The sequence below is a fragment of the Caretta caretta genome, chromosome 1, assembly GCF_965140235.1.
Source record: "Caretta caretta isolate rCarCar2 chromosome 1, rCarCar1.hap1, whole genome shotgun sequence".
Lineage (NCBI taxonomy): Eukaryota > Metazoa > Chordata > Testudines > Cheloniidae > Caretta > Caretta caretta.
This window is the reverse complement of record NC_134206.1, coordinates 121,579,342-121,597,275: the sequence shown is the minus strand read 5'-3', so window position 1 is coordinate 121,597,275 and position 17,934 is coordinate 121,579,342. Positions and strand designations below refer to the sequence as shown.

General features: G+C 39.0%; 1 protein-coding gene across 3 annotated transcripts in view; it reads left to right on the top strand.

Moving 5' to 3' along the window:
• The window catches only part of ATP10A (ATPase phospholipid transporting 10A (putative)), a 156,148-nt gene that overhangs the window by 116,780 nt on the left and 21,434 nt on the right, over positions 1-17,934 (top strand). For all 3 annotated transcript variants that reach the window (XM_075130796.1, XM_075130795.1, XM_048858802.2), the window contains exons 8-10: positions 4,058-4,275; positions 6,146-6,340; positions 9,153-9,714. In XM_075130796.1, coding sequence (XP_074986897.1) covers positions 4,058-4,275; positions 6,146-6,340; positions 9,153-9,714 — 975 coding nt within the window. The remainder of the gene's footprint in view (positions 1-4,057; positions 4,276-6,145; positions 6,341-9,152; positions 9,715-17,934) is intronic.

Genomic DNA, 17,934 nt, shown 5'->3' with positions numbered 1-17,934 from the left:
TCCCAGCTCCCTCAGCCTCTCCTCATAACTCATGTGTTCCAGACCCATAATCATTTTTGTTGCCCTTCGCTGGATTCTCTCCAATTTATCCACATCCTTCTTGAAGTGTGGGGCCCAAAACTGGACACAGTACTCCAGATGAGGCCGCACCAATGTCGAATAGAGGGGAACGATCACGTCCCTCGATCTGCTCGCTATGCCCCTACTTATACATCCCAAAATGCCATTGGCCTTCTTGGCAACTAGGGCACACTGCTGACTCATATCCAGCTTCTCGTCCACTGTCACCCCTAGGTCCTTTTCCGCAGAACTGCTGCCTAGCCATTCGGTCCCTAGTCTGTAGCTGTGCATTGGGTTCTTCCGTCCTAAGTGCAGGACCCTGCACTTATCCTTATTGAACCTCATCAGATTTCTTTTGGCCCAATCCTCCAATTTGTCTAGGTCCTTCTGTATCCTATCCCTCCCCTCCAGCGTATCTACCACTCCTCCCAGTTTAGTATCATCCGCAAATTTGCTGAGAGTGCAATCCACACCATCCTCCAGATCATTTATGAAGATATTGAACAAAACCGGCCCCAGGACCGACCCTTGGGGCACTCCACTTGATACCGGCTGCCAACTAGACATGGAGCCATTGATAACTACCCGTTGAGCCCGACAATCTAGCCAGCTTTCTACCCACCTTGTAGTGCATTCATCCAGCCCATACTTCCTTAACTTGCTGACAAGAATACTGTGGGAGACCGTGTCAAAAGCTTTGCTAAAGTCAAGAAACTTTCTGAGAGATTAAGATTGTTATGAAGATTACATTGGGTTATAGATTGTTTTGGTTTTTTTTAAATCTTAGCTGTATTAAAAGAAATCCCACAATGAAATCAGTTAACTGTAATGCAAGGGTTTTGTTTCCAATTAATGTTTTAATGGAAATATTTAATGTTACATTGTTTGCATGTCAAGTCACAAAATAATGAACTTGCACATTAGTGATTTAGTACATGACATTGGGAAAGGTTGATTGGTTACAACAGAGAATTGATAGAAAGTGAAGACTTTGGTACATAACTGATACTGTGCATCTGCATCCAGTATACTGTGCATTATTATATTTTGGTTTCTGAGTATAATGGAAGTCTTTTCAGTGAATACCTGAAAAATGGATAAATGTTAGTGCTAAATGCCTATCTACTGAAAGAAAAGCCCAACTACTAAATGGCCATGATTCTTGTTGACTGTATAAATGTGATCTGCATCAGTTATAAATAGGGCTGTCAATAAATGGCACTTAACTCAAGCGATTAACTAAAAAAAATTAACTTCATTAAAAAAATTAATTGCAATTAATCGCAGTTTTCATATTACTGTTAATAACAGAATACCAATTTAAATTTATTATAAATTTTTTGAATGTTTTTCTACCTTTTTAAAATATATTGATTTCAATTACAACACAGAATACAAAGTATACAGTGCTCACTTTGTATTATTATTTTTATTATAAATATTTGCACTAAGATAAACAAAAGAAATAATACTTTTAAATTCACCTCACACAAGTACTGTAGTGCAATCTCTTTATCATAAAAGTGTAACTTACAAATGTAGATTATTATTTTTTTTACATAATTGCATTCAAAAATAAAACAATGTAAAACTTTAGAGGTTACAAGTCCACTCTGTCCTACTTCTTGTTCACCCAATCGCTCAGACAAACAAGTTTGTTTACATATACGGGCGATAATGCTGCCCGCTTATTATTTAGTGTCACCTGAAAGTGAGAACAGGCATTTGCATGGCACTGTTGTAGCCGGCACTGCAAGGTATTTACGTGCCAGATATGCTAAACATTTGTATGCCCCTTCCTGTTTCGGCCACGATTCCAGAGGACATGCTTCCATGCTGATGACACTTGTTAAAAAAATAATGCGTTAATTTAATTTGTGACTGAACTCCTTAGGGGAAAATTGCATGTCTCCTGCTCTGGGGTTTTACCCACATTCTGCCATATATTTCATGTTATGCCGTCTTATTTTATGACCCAGCACATGTTGTTCAATTTACGAACAGTTTCACTGCAGATTTGACAAAACACAAGGAAGGTACCAATATGAGATTTCTAAAGATATCTATAGCACTTGACCCAAGGTTTAAGAATCTGAAGTGCCATCCAAAATCTGAGAAGGATGAGGTGTGGCGCATGCTGTCAGAAGTCTTAAAAGAGCAACACTCTGACGCAAAAACTACAGAACCCGAACCACCAAAAAATAAAATCAACCTTCTGTTGGTGGCATCTGTCTCAGATGATGAAAATGAACATGCGTCAGTCTGCGCTGCCTTTAATTGTTATCAAGCAGAACCCATCATCAGCATGGCCGCATGTCCTCTGGAATGGTGGTTGAAGCATGAAGGGACATATGAATCTTTAGCACATCTGGCACATAAATATCTTGTGACGCTGACTCCAACAATGTCATGCAAATGCCTGTTCTCACTTTCAGGTGACACTAAATAACAAGCGGGCAGCATTATCTCCCATAAATGTAAACAAACTTGTTTGTCTGAGCGATTGGCTGAACAAGAAGTAGGACTGAATGGACATGTAGCCTCTAAAGTTTTACATTGTTTTATTTTTGAATGCAGTTATATAAAAAAACCCACTACATTTGTAAGTTGCACTTTCATAATAAAGAGATTACACTACAGTACTTGTATGAGGTGAATTGAAAAAAATACTTTTGTTTTGTTTATCTTTATTACAGTGCAAATATTTTAATCAAAATAATATAAAGTGAGCACTGTACACTTTGTATTCTATTGTAATTGAAATCAATATATTTGAAAATGTAGAAAACATTTATATAAATGGTATTCTGTTATTGTTTAACAGTGTGATTATAACTGTGATTAATTGTGATTATTGTTTTTATCTCAGGATTTATCACAATTAATTTTTAATCTCTTGATAGCCCTAGAAATAATGAAATCTGCTAGAAATAGATGTGCGCTACATCAAGAGTGCTTTGCACGTTTTTTTGTTCAGTGATATCTTCCTTATGCTGATTAAATTGCCCCTGTAGATCGTCATCATTAACTTTTGTAGTTACACAGTTGATTAAAGATTTGATTTTAAAAATGGGAAAACTTTCTGGGAAAACTCTGAAGCAAACTTAATTCTGTGTACACTTAATATTTGTGCTCTGCAGTACATAACTAATAGAATCAAGCCATTGCAATAACCCGATTCATAGCAGTTTTCAATCCTACAGCATTCATAAGCTACATTATGACTCTCCACATAGAGTGAGATTTTAAAAATCATTGTTGATGGCCTGTTGCAGCTGATTATTTACTGTACTTTTACCTAGCACTGTCATGCTTGTTTTGCTTAGGATTTCATTCAGAAAGGATGGTCCAATGATTAGCCTAGAACTTGGGAACCTAGCTTCCTGGCCCTGCTCTGCCACAGACTTTCTATGTGAACTCGAGCAAGTTACTTAGACTTGTTGTGCCTCAGTTCCCCTTTGTAAAATGGAAAGATTGTGAAGTGCTCAGATATTAAGAGCCTTATAAGTACCATAGATAGATAGATAGATAGATTCATTATGAAATTTTGTGGGCAGAAATACATGGGACAAAATTTCCCAATCTTTGCTGGAGGACAGTAAAGTTTAGGTTTTTTCCTTCAGAGACCATAACTGAAAAGCAAATTTTTTGGATAGTTTTGGCAAGAAAAATGTTATGGAGGGAGATTTTATAATGGGCATCAATTGATTTGTGAGCAACTGAAGAACCTAATAGCCTTGTCACACTGAGCTGAAGATGAGGCAGGCAGTGTACTGAATTAAACTGCTAATTATTTTATCTGCATTACTCAAAAGATATTGTTGTTCAATTAAGACTAGCTTGTTATATTGTAATAATAGCATCATTCATTCTTACAGTAAAATGCAATATAATACTAAAACTAGACCACACAGAGAAAGTTTTAGCCACCACTTCTCTTTCTCTCTTCTTCCCTACAAAACATGTAATCTTATACTTTGTGTATTTTTGTCAATAGCCAGACGTTTAGCCATGTACCAGGAAGCTGATTCTGAGGAGGAAGAAACAGCAGCTAAAGGAGGAACATTATCCCAGCGGAACAGTGTCAGCAGTCATCAGAGCATTAAGGCTGTCCACAGAAGCCTGAGTATGAAATCCCACCGACGCACCGGCAGCAGGGCTGAAGCAAAAAGAGCAAGCATTCTCTCCAAGCACACTGCATTCAGTAGCCCCATGGTTCGTTGTGAGCAGCAAATGTGCTTTGCTTTGTATCTTTCAGAGTCACAATTGCTTTAAAGGGAAAAAATGAAGAAATCTATACCACATTGTGTATTTTTCATCTTTCTTGGCTTTCATCAACTTAGCTTTTTCCTTTTCATCACATTTTTCTTTTCTTTTCTTTTTTTTTTTTTTTTTGCTAAAAAAACAACAAAGTATGCAGAGATCTTATATAAAGAGTCATCCGTCTAGGCTCCAAGTTCAGAAAGATAAATTCAAACCTTTGTTTTGGGTATTCCTTGATTTTCAAGAACAAAAATGTGTTTCATCCCTTTGTTTACAGTAATTGATGTTAGATTAAGGATTTAAATCAAGAGTTCTAATTGGTCTATGTACGCTTCTTTTTATCTTAAGTTTTTGGGAAACAGTGATTTATAAATGCATGAATAGTAAGCACTGGATTGGAAACTGTGATATTCATATATTCAAATTCACCCTGTAATTGCAAATGTAAGTCATTCCATAGTTTCAAGTATGAGTGGTTCAAGATTATCATTAAATGGAGCAAGGTACATTAAAAAGCAAACAAACAAAAGCTTCCTGCATATGCAGAAAATTTAAGTGGAACAATGTTCTCATAATTTTTCCATAACTAATCTCTACATGTGTTTTTACGAGTCATGTGCATGTTTTTCCTTCTGCAAATTGCTATCTCATTAATATTGCATGAACATACTGCTTTACTCTTACAGTGTTTTTACATGGAAGACAATGGAATTTTGACAAAGTTAAATTGCTTTAATGGAGTGAAGAATTAGGTCCTGTATAATTTGAGAGTCTGCCCTGGTTCCAGCTGTTGATGTCCAGTCAACAATGAAGCTGCGTTAGTGCAAACCCCCAAGTGTAGAAAAGGAAAGCTGCAATTTGCACTGAAGGAGCTAACCCCAGGTTTAGGCAGTGGTAACCTCCATTTGCACAGCCTGCAGCTTGCAGTGTCTACACGTGGGGTTTGTAGTGGTGCAGCTACCTCACTAGTTGTGCAACAACTGATGAAACGAGTAAATTCCCAATAAAGACAACACTGTAGGGCTCATATCTTTATGAAGCACACTTCGTATCTTTTCTGTAATCAGCATTATGCCTTCCTAGGAAATTCATATCTTTGTCCTGAAAGGAATATAATAGCCGTTTAATCACAGTGGAAAACATGCCATATTGTGATTTCAGTGGCATATGAGCTTTTCTCAAGTTCAAAGTGGTTAAAATATAGTGGAGCTAAACAATTTCTTAGTGGTGCAAAATGGGTAAGCTTACTGTTTTGATGTCAGAACTAGCTCTTAGTTTTGTTGTTGTCTTGTTTTTCGTAATATAGGTCTATATATAGTAGCAGCCTACAATAATTCTCTCAGGTTAGATTGAAAAGAGGAAGGAATGTCAGGACATTACTCGATTTCCATCCACAATCCCAAAATAGCTGAATGTTTCTGTTACAATGATCAGCAATTAAAGGATTAACAATAGTTTATTTACAATGTAATTGTCATTATTAGGCTTCAGTATTAACTATCAATTGAAATTAATGGAGGCAGTCCACATCATTTTTAGAGCAATTTTAGGTGGTCTACCAGGGAGAGGAAGACACCCCTGTATCTATTTACATTCATAAAATTAATGTTGCAATCATAAGGCCTAAAAGTGTACAAATTTCTGCATGTCTGGTTGCAGGAAAGAGAACAGGGGAAGTGTCATTTAATGAAAAATTGAAATTCTCCAGAAATATATGGGGCCACCAGAGAGGTGCTGATGCATCAGGCAAAACCAGTTCAGTCTGAGACTTTAAAATATACAAAGCTGCAAAATAGTAATACTGTTCCTGTTGTATTTCTAGGAAAAAGACATCACTCCGGATCCTAATTTGTTAGAAAAAGTAAATGAATGTGCAAGAAGTCTTGAGGTTATGAGAAGCCACGAACAACCATTATCCCAGCTCACCCCTGAACTTTCTGACATCTTTGACTTTTTCATAGCATTGACTATTTGCAATACAGTTGTTGTTACCTCTCCAGATCAGCCACGGCAAAAGGTAGGTTAGAGAGACAGCAAAATGGAGCGTGAGTCTCCATTATGTTGTATTGGATTATCTCAGAGATGTGTAAATAGGAGACATAAAACAGTTCTTTCCTAGAAGGAAACTGAGATGTTTTATGATACAATTCTTGGCACCAGTTCATAAATCAGTGAGGAAAACAACATATACAAGTTTAAAATTAGTGGTGACGTCAAGCATTAGTTAAAAGGTCTATTTCAACTGTTTCTCTTAACCCCAACAGATTATTTGTATGTACTGCAAATTTTGAAGCCATTCTAAAACTGTTTTCCTTCCTGAGTTCACATACTGAAACTTCTTAAATAAACATAATTTGCATCTCTGGGCATGGTTTGGATTAATTTGTCAGAGTCCCCTGGAATAAGGGGCACATAGGCAGTTCTTTATAAATAATTTGCTTATATCAACTACATTTGTAGAAGGCTATATTATTTTTTTTAAAATATTATAAAGAGGGTGTGCTGACAAAATCTCCTCTTAAATGTTGCAAATTATGTAAAAGAAAATTAATATAAATTGGGCAAGATTATGACAGCTGATGATTTGGCAGACGTATGCACTTACAAAATTGTATCATTTATTAATGAGAAGTGGAACAAAATACTCACCATCTCATGCATATTACACAAATATAATTTGACTTAATATTAGAGCTTGTCAGAAGCTGGAGTTTCCATTCTTCAGGAAATACTAACATTTCTAAATCTGTTTTCTCTCTTAGCAGAAATGTCAAAATTTCCCACAAAATGAAAATTCCAAAGAATTTTAATTAGGAACCATTGAAACATTTTGTTTTGATGTTAAAACATTATAACATTAAATATAATGAATATAATATAATTGTAAATTAATATTCTAGTATAATATACAAGTCTGAAGAAAATGAATTAAAATGATATAGGAATATAACATTTTACCTTATCAAAACAAAATGTTTCAACATTATCAGAATGAAAGAGAAAGTTGAAATGATTTCTTTCAACTTTGCCTGGTCAAAAATTATGTTGAAATGGACACATTCCCATGAAACATTTAGGCTTCATCAAAGCTGCATTTTCCCACAGAAGTGTTCCAGAAACATTTTTTGACCAACTTTACTGAATACTCACAAGTGGTACGTCTACGCTAGAGCTGGAATTTGTAAATCCCAGTAGGAAGAGACATGCCTGGTTAGCTCTGATCAAGCTAGTGCACTAAAAATAGTGATGTAGCCACAGCATCACAAGTGGCAGGAGGAGCTAGCTGCCCCAACTACATACCTATAGTCTCAGATGGGCTCATACTCGGTGTGGGTAGCCCCTTCTGCTGCTCACACCAACATGGCCACAGTTCTTACTCCTGGGGGAATTCTGTGCCAAAAAATTAGAAATTCTGCAACAAAATATTTAAAATACTGCACACAATATTTTCAAATTTTGCATATTTTATTTGTCAAAAACACACTAGTTTCAATTATTTTTGGTCATTTTTTTCAAAATACCTGTCAGTAAGTATGTCTGTAACAATACAGACAACAAAAGATTCAGGATGTATTTTTTGACAAATAGATTCCTTACTAGACATATTAATTCATTTAAACTACAATACAGAACCATATTTCCTGCACCCCTCAGGAGCAATGCAAAGGCTTGGGGGCAGTCAGGAGTAATGGAGGAACTGACAGAGAGGGAAGTAATTGCTGGGAAGGAGCCTGGGTGTGAACTTGGAACATTGTTGGATATGGGTGGGAAAGTATGGAACAGCTTTTGGGGTGTGGGGTGGATTGTTAGGGAGTTTCCCCCAGGAAAACCCTGGCTGACCGCTAGCCTCTCCCATTCACTCAGGTACATCTTCCCCTGTCCCCAAGTGTCCCTCCATCCCCACTCAGACACCTACTCCCACCATCCCCATGTGGCCCTGCACCCCTCCCGCTGCCCTCATGTGTCTCTGTGCCCTCACTCAGCCATCCCCCATCCCTACGTGGCATTGCACCCCTCCCGCTGTCCACATGTGTCTGTGCCCCCACTCAGCAATCCTCCTCCCTCCTGTAGCTCTGCATCCTCTCCCCATCCCTATGTGGCTTTGCACCTTCCTCCCCCCCATGACACTGTGCCTCCACTCCCATTCAGCCCCTACCTCAGTTTGTCCTTCCCCACTAGCCCTTATGAGCCCCTGTCTGATGCCCCAGCAGCCGCACGCTACCCATCTCCCCCCATAGTCCCCACCTCCTGACCTGATCTGACAGGTGCTGTGGAGAAGGCACTGCAGCCTCTTTCTCTTCATAGCTGGCCAGGAGCTGCTGCTTTATTCTATCGCCACAGTTCCCTCTGATGGGCAAAAGGCAGAACTGCAGCAACTTTCCAGCAGAAGCTTTTTTCTGAGCAAAAAATTTAAAATATGCACACACGCAGCGGCACAGAATTCCCCTAAGAGTAACTTCTATTTTGAATGCGCTAGCTTGATCAGAGCTAGCAGGGGTATGTCTCCTGAAGCTGAATTTACACACTTAGATATACCCATAGAATGCAAAGGTCTTAGTTATATTAACATTATTTTTAGGGTGCGATTCTAACATTGGTCCACAAGGAAGGGTCAACAATAGTGTAAATTCTGAAGCGTATACAAACTGGTTCCAGTAATATTTCTGGTACAGTGTCAGCCTAGGGATTCTTGTTCACTTGCTTGTTCATCTCTGATTGTCGTAGCTTTTTGCCATTGACTGAGATTTGCTTCTTTCTTTGAGTTATCAAATGAAAATGTCAGATTTCTTATATATCCTTTTTTTGGCTGTTGGTTTTTACTTCTCAAGGTTAGAGTTAGATTTGAACTGAAGTCACCCGTAAAGACCATAGAAGACTTCATTCGAAGATTCACTCCCAGCCGTCTGACCTCTGGATCTAACAGCAGCAGTTCATCAAGCCTGACTACCAGTAAATCCATGCCCAGACTCAGTTCTAGTATCCTTTCATCTACATCCACTGAGAGCACTTTATTAAAACTGGAAGAGCAGTTGGCACACTCTCCGCAGATGAATAACAATGGATATAGCTCACAGCAGGGCAGAAGGGCTATCAGGAGTGGACCTGAAGAAGGAGAACTCCGTTATGAGGCAGAGAGTCCAGATGAAGCTGCGCTTGTCTACGCAGCTCGGGCATATAACTGTGCTCTGGTTGGAAGGCTGACTGACCAGGTATCAGTAGAGCTACCTCATCTGGGAAGGTTAACCTTTGAACTCTTGCACACACTGGGCTTCGATTCCATCAGAAAAAGAATGTCAGTGGTGGTTAGGCATCCCCTTACAGATGAAATAAATGTTTACACTAAAGGAGCGGATTCAGTTATTATGGATCTTCTTCTGCCCTGTTCTTCAGGTATAGTTCTCACTTACTTTTTCTCCAATTAACTCTTAGACCCTGCTAGAGAACTTCAATCTCGTCATGTCCAATTGTAGTTCTCTAGCTCAGAGCTAGATCTGTATCATTTACGGGTATGCGGAAATGTATTATAGCAGGACCTCTCTGCTTCTTTTATAAACTCAATAACCAGTAACTTTTTATAATGGATTGTTGGTACCTTGCCTAAAGAAATGTGAGTAATATTGATTTCAGTATGAGCTTTTCCCAATGGCAAACCTTATTTTAAGTGAATGTTTTTCAAGACCTTGCCAAATCAATTTACCTTTCATTGAGTACATTTTCCCAACATTGCTTGCTTACTCAGATGTTTTTGTATTAAGATAAATGTTGTTTGGGTAATTACTAATAGTGGTCTTAGTTTTAAAGATGCAGATGATTAGTGATGAATAGACTTCTAACTGTGAACAGGAAGCTTATCTTTTGGAAGGTGTTTTTTCAGTTACAGAGTCTCAGATATGTGAACATGCTTGAACCAGACGCAATTTTAATGCCTCTTTATTATAATCAATTGGATTTAAAGACAATCTGGTGGTCTCTTATACACTTATTTGAGACCTAGATTTTTCAATATGTGTGATGTCTGATTTACTGTGTTCAACGTTTAATTATGTACAACATTCAAATGTTAACCCAGTGTGAATGGACAGAAATCTAACGTATTACAGAGATTTCCTGTACGTCACTAGTGTGTTGACTTTATGGTTACTTTCACATTACAGACGGCTGCTGAAGTAAATACCAGTGAAAGGATCATACCGTGTAATTTGCATTAAAGAGCTACAGGAAATGTTAATTTAGTGTCATAGTTCAGAGTAACTGTCACGTGCTTGGACAGATTGGCCAAACACATGTGCTTGCATCCTCTTCAGAGAGAGTTAGCAGTGTGACTGCCCACAGTTATAAGTTACTACACAGTGCTTTCTAAGAAAGCCTACTTTGTTCTTAAGGTAAAAAGCATTAGAGAGAAAACATATTAAAAGCCAAAAAGGAACTTACCTACCTGCTAATAAGCTTACCAGAGATCACCCCACCCCTTACATGGACTCTGGCAGGAGTAGTCCTTCCACACTCCTCCTAAGGGGTTTTGTTTTGGTTTCAAGTTCATCACAGCATCAGCTTCTAACAAGCAACCAGTTTTATCGGGCCTCAATAGGCCAAGTCCTTCCAACCCTTCTGTAAGGATTGGGCCCTCCATGGACCCAGGATCCTGTCTATTTACAGGAGCAGGAAGAAGGCCCTGAGCCTGTTTAAAACTAGGCTATTTATCCAAAAATCCTTTCTTTGTTGGACCCTCAAAAATCCAGTTTGAACTGATATATGTGAACCTCTCCAGGGGAGTGACTTCAAAGGGCTGATAACCAGAGGAATTACATCAGCATCCCCGTTCTCTGAGGGGAATTACATACAATTCCACAATAACAATACACAACTGCATTTTTAATACAATGGACCACAGAGGTATTACCCCTAATTCAATAAGGTTTAACTTAATTCAATAAAGTTTGTCCAGGATATTACAGGATTTCAATCTGTCACAATTCGTTGTCGTTTTACAGCTATATAGGTCACAGCAGAGCCAGAAATTCAAGAACTTGTCCTTAGCTCATTATAAAGTATTCTTGAATAGTGTCTGAAGTTACTGATATCAAGGAATACACATAACGCATCTGAGGTTACTTGTTTCCCTCCAAAAATGTTACTAAAGAATTTGTAGTGCTGGGAAAGTTTAATAGAACTCACTATGACATTAAAGTTAGGAGAAGAAGAGTCTGCTTTCACACATAGGCAGTTGCAAAAAAAATCTGCTATTAATGTAAAACAAATATTCTGGTATTGGTCAGAAAAGGATAAAGGGAGAGCTTTGAGAATTGCTGTTTGGAAGGGATGAAATCTACCAATTGGCACACAGAAATAGAACAACTCTGAACCACAGCACTTGGAGATGTCAGAACTGACCCTGTTTTTAGAATTTTTGATATTTTTTTTATAAAGACTCATATCCAGAATTGAGTCATGAGGTTTTGTAACTTTTGGATTCATAAATATAGCAAAGTGTAGTAATTGCCTCTACCTTCCTTCCCAGCACTCTGATCAACTGCCATAAGTAGGTTGTCTTTAGTAAACTGCTCTGAGTGACCTTAAGTATCAATTAATCTGCCCATGGGTACAAATGCTAACTTGGTTGTTCAGCTTCATTCATGGAATTTTACTCGGGGATCCATCCTGCACGGACCTTATCTTCAATACTCCCTTAGGCCCAAAGGTCTGTGACGATGCTCATTGCTCTGGCCCTTACAGAGAGTGAGAGCCTTAGACTGTGATTGTTGTCTGCCCTAGCCAGGAAGCTGGGACTAGAGACTGCTTTTTGCTCTGTCCCGCCCAGAGGGCCAGAGCCATTAATGGCGACTTGACTGTTCTTTGGTGCCTGATGCAGCAAGACAGCGTGGCCTCCCTCCAAGCCTGAGACTCCCCGTGTGCCTGAGCCTGAGCCTGAGACTCCCCGTGGGCCATCTGCGACCCGAGAACCCCCCTCACTGCAGCCCGCGGAGGAGAGACGCAGGCAGACATGCTGCCAGCAATGTCTAGTGCAGCTCCCATTGGCTGGGGGAGAGGGACAGAGATACCATCACTAGTCACCGGGCAGAGTCAGCCATAGAGTCATCATCACTTTTTTTCACAATGAATATAAACAAGTCAAGATGCTGAACACAACTATCTGATGCAATCCTGAAGGTTTCAACTGCTCAGTCACTGAGGCCAAACATCAACAAACTGACAGAACTGAAGTGTTGCCAGGTGTCTGGAAAACACTAAAAACTCTCTGGCAGGCAAAGCATTGTATAAAGTTGTACACCAGTTTTATTATTTTGAAGAAATTCAAAATAAAAAATACAATATAAACATTTTCTTTTCTGATCACCCTCCTCAGTGACATTATTGGCCCGCTGGGATGATTTGAGGACTGGCACTGGCCCTAAGGTAAATTGAGTTTGAAACCCCTGATTTAAACTGAGTAATCAACTTGAGCAGGAATTAGATTACATATAGCTCTCATTACTAAAGCAATGACAGGTTTGATTAACTCATATGTGGTCATGGAAAAAGTTCAAACAAGCAAACCTGACTCTCTCTTTGGTTCTGAGTAATTAAACAAACATGTCATCCTTTGCCAATTGTTGAAGACATCACATATAAATTTACGAGTGTGTACTGTTTGAGTGGGTGGATGCAAGGTCAAGGTATTGGACAACTGCACAGACATCATAGCTACCAACTTTCAACATAGATTTTGGCTGATTCCTTTGGCTACATGTGCTGGACATCCTTGAAAGAATTATAATTGCCAATTGTTGTAAAACAGTTGCATACAGACCAAATCCAAGAATGCTGGCAAAAGAAACCTGTTTTAGGGTACTTGCTTATCAGCACATATCTTTTGATAACTTTAGCAGATTCCTTTTCTCTGCCTTTTTATTTACTTACTTATATCTGACCAGAAGGTGAATTTCAGTGCAAGACTGATGAGAGGCATATGAAGGATTAAAAGGAATTGCAGCTATCATAGTTGATTCCCTATTATTTGTTCAATAAAATAAGGAATGTGATGCAATCCTTCATTCTGTACATGAGAGATCACATAAAAAAGGTATGTATCTTCATCCATAGAAAATCATTTTCTATGTTCCAAAGAGTAAGATATTTTGAACCTGTTCTTAATGCTGGTGGTATCAAACCAGATCCAGTTAATGTCACATAAGCTTATAGTGACAGAAACAGTTCTTGGTGTGTTTTAACAACCTGTCCAAGATTGCACCAAACTTATCCAAAATCACTGCATCACTGTGATGGCTTCTACAGTGAGATACTTCATCTGGAATAAGCAAGCAAACAACATTGCTTTCTACAATACGAAAGACCTTATCACAATGAAATAGGTTCAGTGTTTCCATGTTTTGTTCCTTTAAAAAATGCTGACTCTCTAAAACTAGATGCATCTAAAAATGGACTTGTTTCAGGACTGCTCCCAGAAGGCCATGTCTTTGCAAGTCTCATACACCACAGAGAATAATTATGTATGTGTATAAAAGAAACTACATGTAATTGTATTTGGCTGCAAGTTCAGTAAATGTGTGTTCCAGCCCTGAGTTACAGCTGAATCAGCTTGTGAACTGTTTGAATAATTCCTGAAGCAATCTCTATCTCTGGCAAAACCACCCAGGAATGGCTTTCCGATTGCATAAATACAATATTGATATTGCTCATCTTCCAGGAAAAGATAAAATCTATTGCAGGTACTCTGTCAAGAAAATATCCACATAACACTAGTGGATGAATGGGCATGCAGCTACATATGGTACTCCAGAAAATGACAGAAAGTGAAGATGGTACTGAAAATGAACAAATAAAGGTTTTGAATCCAGTAATACTGAATGAATGGCCAGACATTAGAAAAGTTGTACTCCGAACATTATAGATTAATGGAACTACAGAGTTGTGCTTTTGGATGGCACAATCTTTAAAGGTGAGAAAATAGTTTTATATATAACAGCTAACATGAACATACATTGTGGTAATATACAATTATATTGTGTGGGTTCATGGACATAGGAAAATGTAAACAAAGCCCAAGATGTTCTTTTTTGGCTGTGTATGTGTCAGCAAATTGAACAGTATCATTAATGATGTCAGCAAAACTTGAAAGTTTCAGTGTATGAGTCATATTAAGAAAAAAAACAAACAAGGATGCTACTGAAATGCCAACAAGACCATCTGTTTGTGTGCAACAACTTAGATTATATAATTGTTGAAGATTATTATAACAGATTTTTCAGATAAGAGAACTGTAACACTACCAGAAGAGTGACCCCAGATTTAAAGGCTGGACATCCTTGAAAGAATTATCTTTCCAATTGTTGTAAAAGAGTTGCGTACACACTAAATCCAAGAATGCTGGCAAAGAAACCTGTCTTAAGTTACTTGAGTATCAGCACATATCTTTTGGTAAGTTACTCTCTCCGTTGTTGGTATGCATATGTATTCCCTCAAAACTGTTTCCTAAAAGAAACATGAAACTTGAAGTTGTGAAGCCAAACCAGATTTAAGCAAGGTTGGGCAAACAATCACAAAAAACATTTCTACTATAAGTCTGCTAAGCCATTGTTAATAATGTGCACTGCCACTGCTCAGGAAGCTTAGGACAGGGACCTGCTGCCCTGAAACAAAGAAATGCTGAAAGAAAATAATGCTTTTGTCTACCCCCAAAAAATCAACTACCTAAAAATAAAAACGGAAATTAAAAAGATCAAAAAGAAAAGCAGAGTTATTTATAGGTGAGTCGCATCATACGCGCATTTAAATTACGCAAAGTCAACTATACACGCTCGGCAAAAAAAAAAGAAAAATAACAAGATACCTGTAAATAGTGCTGGTGATTCCGCCCACCATTCCGTTCAATAAGCGTGTGCCCCAGAGTGAGCGTGAGATGGGAGACGTGAATCTGCTGTTCCCTCAGTCGGTCTCAGTTCCCGCGTGCCTCGCATAGTGTGAGCATCTAGCCGCACTGACTGTGATTCTAGTGTTTAAAGATAATGTACGTATTTTTCATACAACATGGCCCCTAAATGCAAGCCAAATTCTTCCTCTGGTGCTCAACCGAAGAAACATCGATCTGTTCCAACACTGGAGAAAAAACTGGCTGTGTTGGACTTATTGAGAAACGGTATGTCGGTCTCCAACATGGCGCGTAAATATGACCGCAACAAATCTAGCATCCATGCCATCAAGATTCGAGAGAGAGAAATTCATCAAGCCGTGGCATCAGGCATTCCAATGACTGCTAAGGTGACGAGCCAGGTGCATGATAAGACTTTACTGAAGACTGAAAAGGCATTAAACTTATGGCTGGAAGACATGAACCGTAAACGTGTGCCTATCGATGGCAACATAGTGCGAGAAAAGGCTCTTAGCCTCTATGCGCTGTTCAAACCTCCCACTGAAGAGGGAAAGCCTTCTGATGAGAAGGAATTCAAAGCCAGCCAAGGTTGGCTTAACAGTTTTAGGAACCACTTCAACCTCAAAAACGTGCAGACTACTGGTGAAGCTGCATCTGCCAATGAAGAGGCAGCAAAAGCCTACCCCAAACAATTAAAGAAAATCATAAAAGAAAAGGGCTATCTTGCGGAACAAGTTTTTAATGCTGATGAAACTGGGCTCTTCTGGAAAGAAATGCCCAACCGCACTTACACTTCGAAATCAGAAAGACAAGCCCCTGGCTTCAAAGCAGCTAAAGACCGTGTGACTGTTGTTTTGTGGCAATGCGGCTAGGCATTTAGTAAAGCCGGGCTTGCTCTCCAGGGCTGCAAATCCCCATGCCCTAACAGGCAAAAACAAAAATCTCCTGCCTGTGTTCTGGCAATCAAAGGAAAAGGCTTGGGTGATGGCAGCATTATTTCTGGATTGGTTCCACAAGTGTTTCATTCCGGAGGTCAAGCGGTACCTCGAAGAGAAAGGACTTGACTTTAAAGTGCTGCTGATGGTAGACAATGCTCCTGGCCACCCTGCGGCACTCCAGTTTGCGCATTACAACGTTGAAGTCGTCTTTCTCCCCCCCAATACCACCTTCATCCTCCAACCTCTCAACCAAGGCATGATTCGCTGTTTTGAGGCCACATACATGAGGCTTACGTTCTCACGGACACGTAGCGCTATGGATGCTGATCCCAATCTTAATGTGATGGAGTGTTGGAAGTCCTTCAACATTGCCGATTGCATCACTTATATTAAACAGGCAATGGATGCAATCAAGCCTGAAACAGTCAATGCATGTTGGCGAAACCTATGGAAAGAATGTGTGAATGATTTTAAGGGTTTCCCGACCATTGACAAAGAAGTGAGACGCATTATTCAGGTGGCCAGGCCAGTGGGTGGTGATGGCTTTGTCGACATCCTTGAGGAAGAAATTGAAGAATTAATTGAGAGCCATAGAGAAACATTGACTAACGAAGATTTAGAGGAACTGATAAAATCATCTACAGAAGACAAAGATGACGACGACGAACAGGAAGAACCAGCAAGTTGGAATCTTCATAAATTTGCTGAAGTGTTCCAAGCAGTGAAACACTTGAATGATTTAATTTCTGAATACGATCCCTCTATGGAACGAAGCCTCAAAATCACATGTAGTATTATGGACAATTTGAGACCGTATCAAGAAATGTTTGAGCAGCTCAAGAAACAACAGCGACAGTTGCCAATCACCATGTTTTTCAAGGAAAAACAACCAGCAGCAGATGAGCCTATGCAATCAACTTCTCGAGCTGAACCAGAGCCAACCACTTCGTCTAAGACTCACTCTCCATCACCCAGGCTCTCCGTCTCCTCCATCTCCTGGGTCGACATCAAGCCCTGATGACCCCCTGTAATTATCCCCTCCTGTAATTACCCCCTGTAATTAAAAATACAGTACTGTAAAATTATATTTTGCATATGTACTCTTTATTATATACTGTACATTACTGTATACATTATACATTTATACATATTACTGTACAGGGTTGTATACACAAAATCATGTGCAGTATACTGTACTTTATGGGTGATGTAAGGGATTTTCAAGGGTAATTTTGACAATACGTGATTTTCGCCTTACGTGCTGACTTTAGAACCTAACCCCCATGTAAGATGTGACTCCACTGTACTATGAAAAGGAAAAAGAGCCAGAAACTCCATAAAGTTCACTAGGGACTTTGCTGTTGATTTTTTCTGGAAGGTGCTCAGATACTATGGTGTTGAGTGCCAGTATAAAAGTCCAAGATAGGTAAGACAGACATAACATACCCTGGATAAATATGACAATCATCACTATCCTCATTTGATCTGATATTAGAAAGTTACCTATTCTCCAGGCCCACTGCTAATATCCTTGCTGGGTGAGAGCAAACTTACCGAGAAGTGCTTACACTCTATCGTGCCTTCCTAACCCCTTATCTCCAGTTTCAATCACAACTGTGAACCATGTAAAGCAAGAAGTACCAATAACACCAATATTGCTTGAGGAACACCGCATAGGCCTATCCCTCTGAAGTCCTATGTCTTATAAACCTAGAAAACTTGTAGACTTTCAGAAATTATTTTGGTTTATAGAAAAATTGCTGCCTCAAGATATCAAGGTTTCTC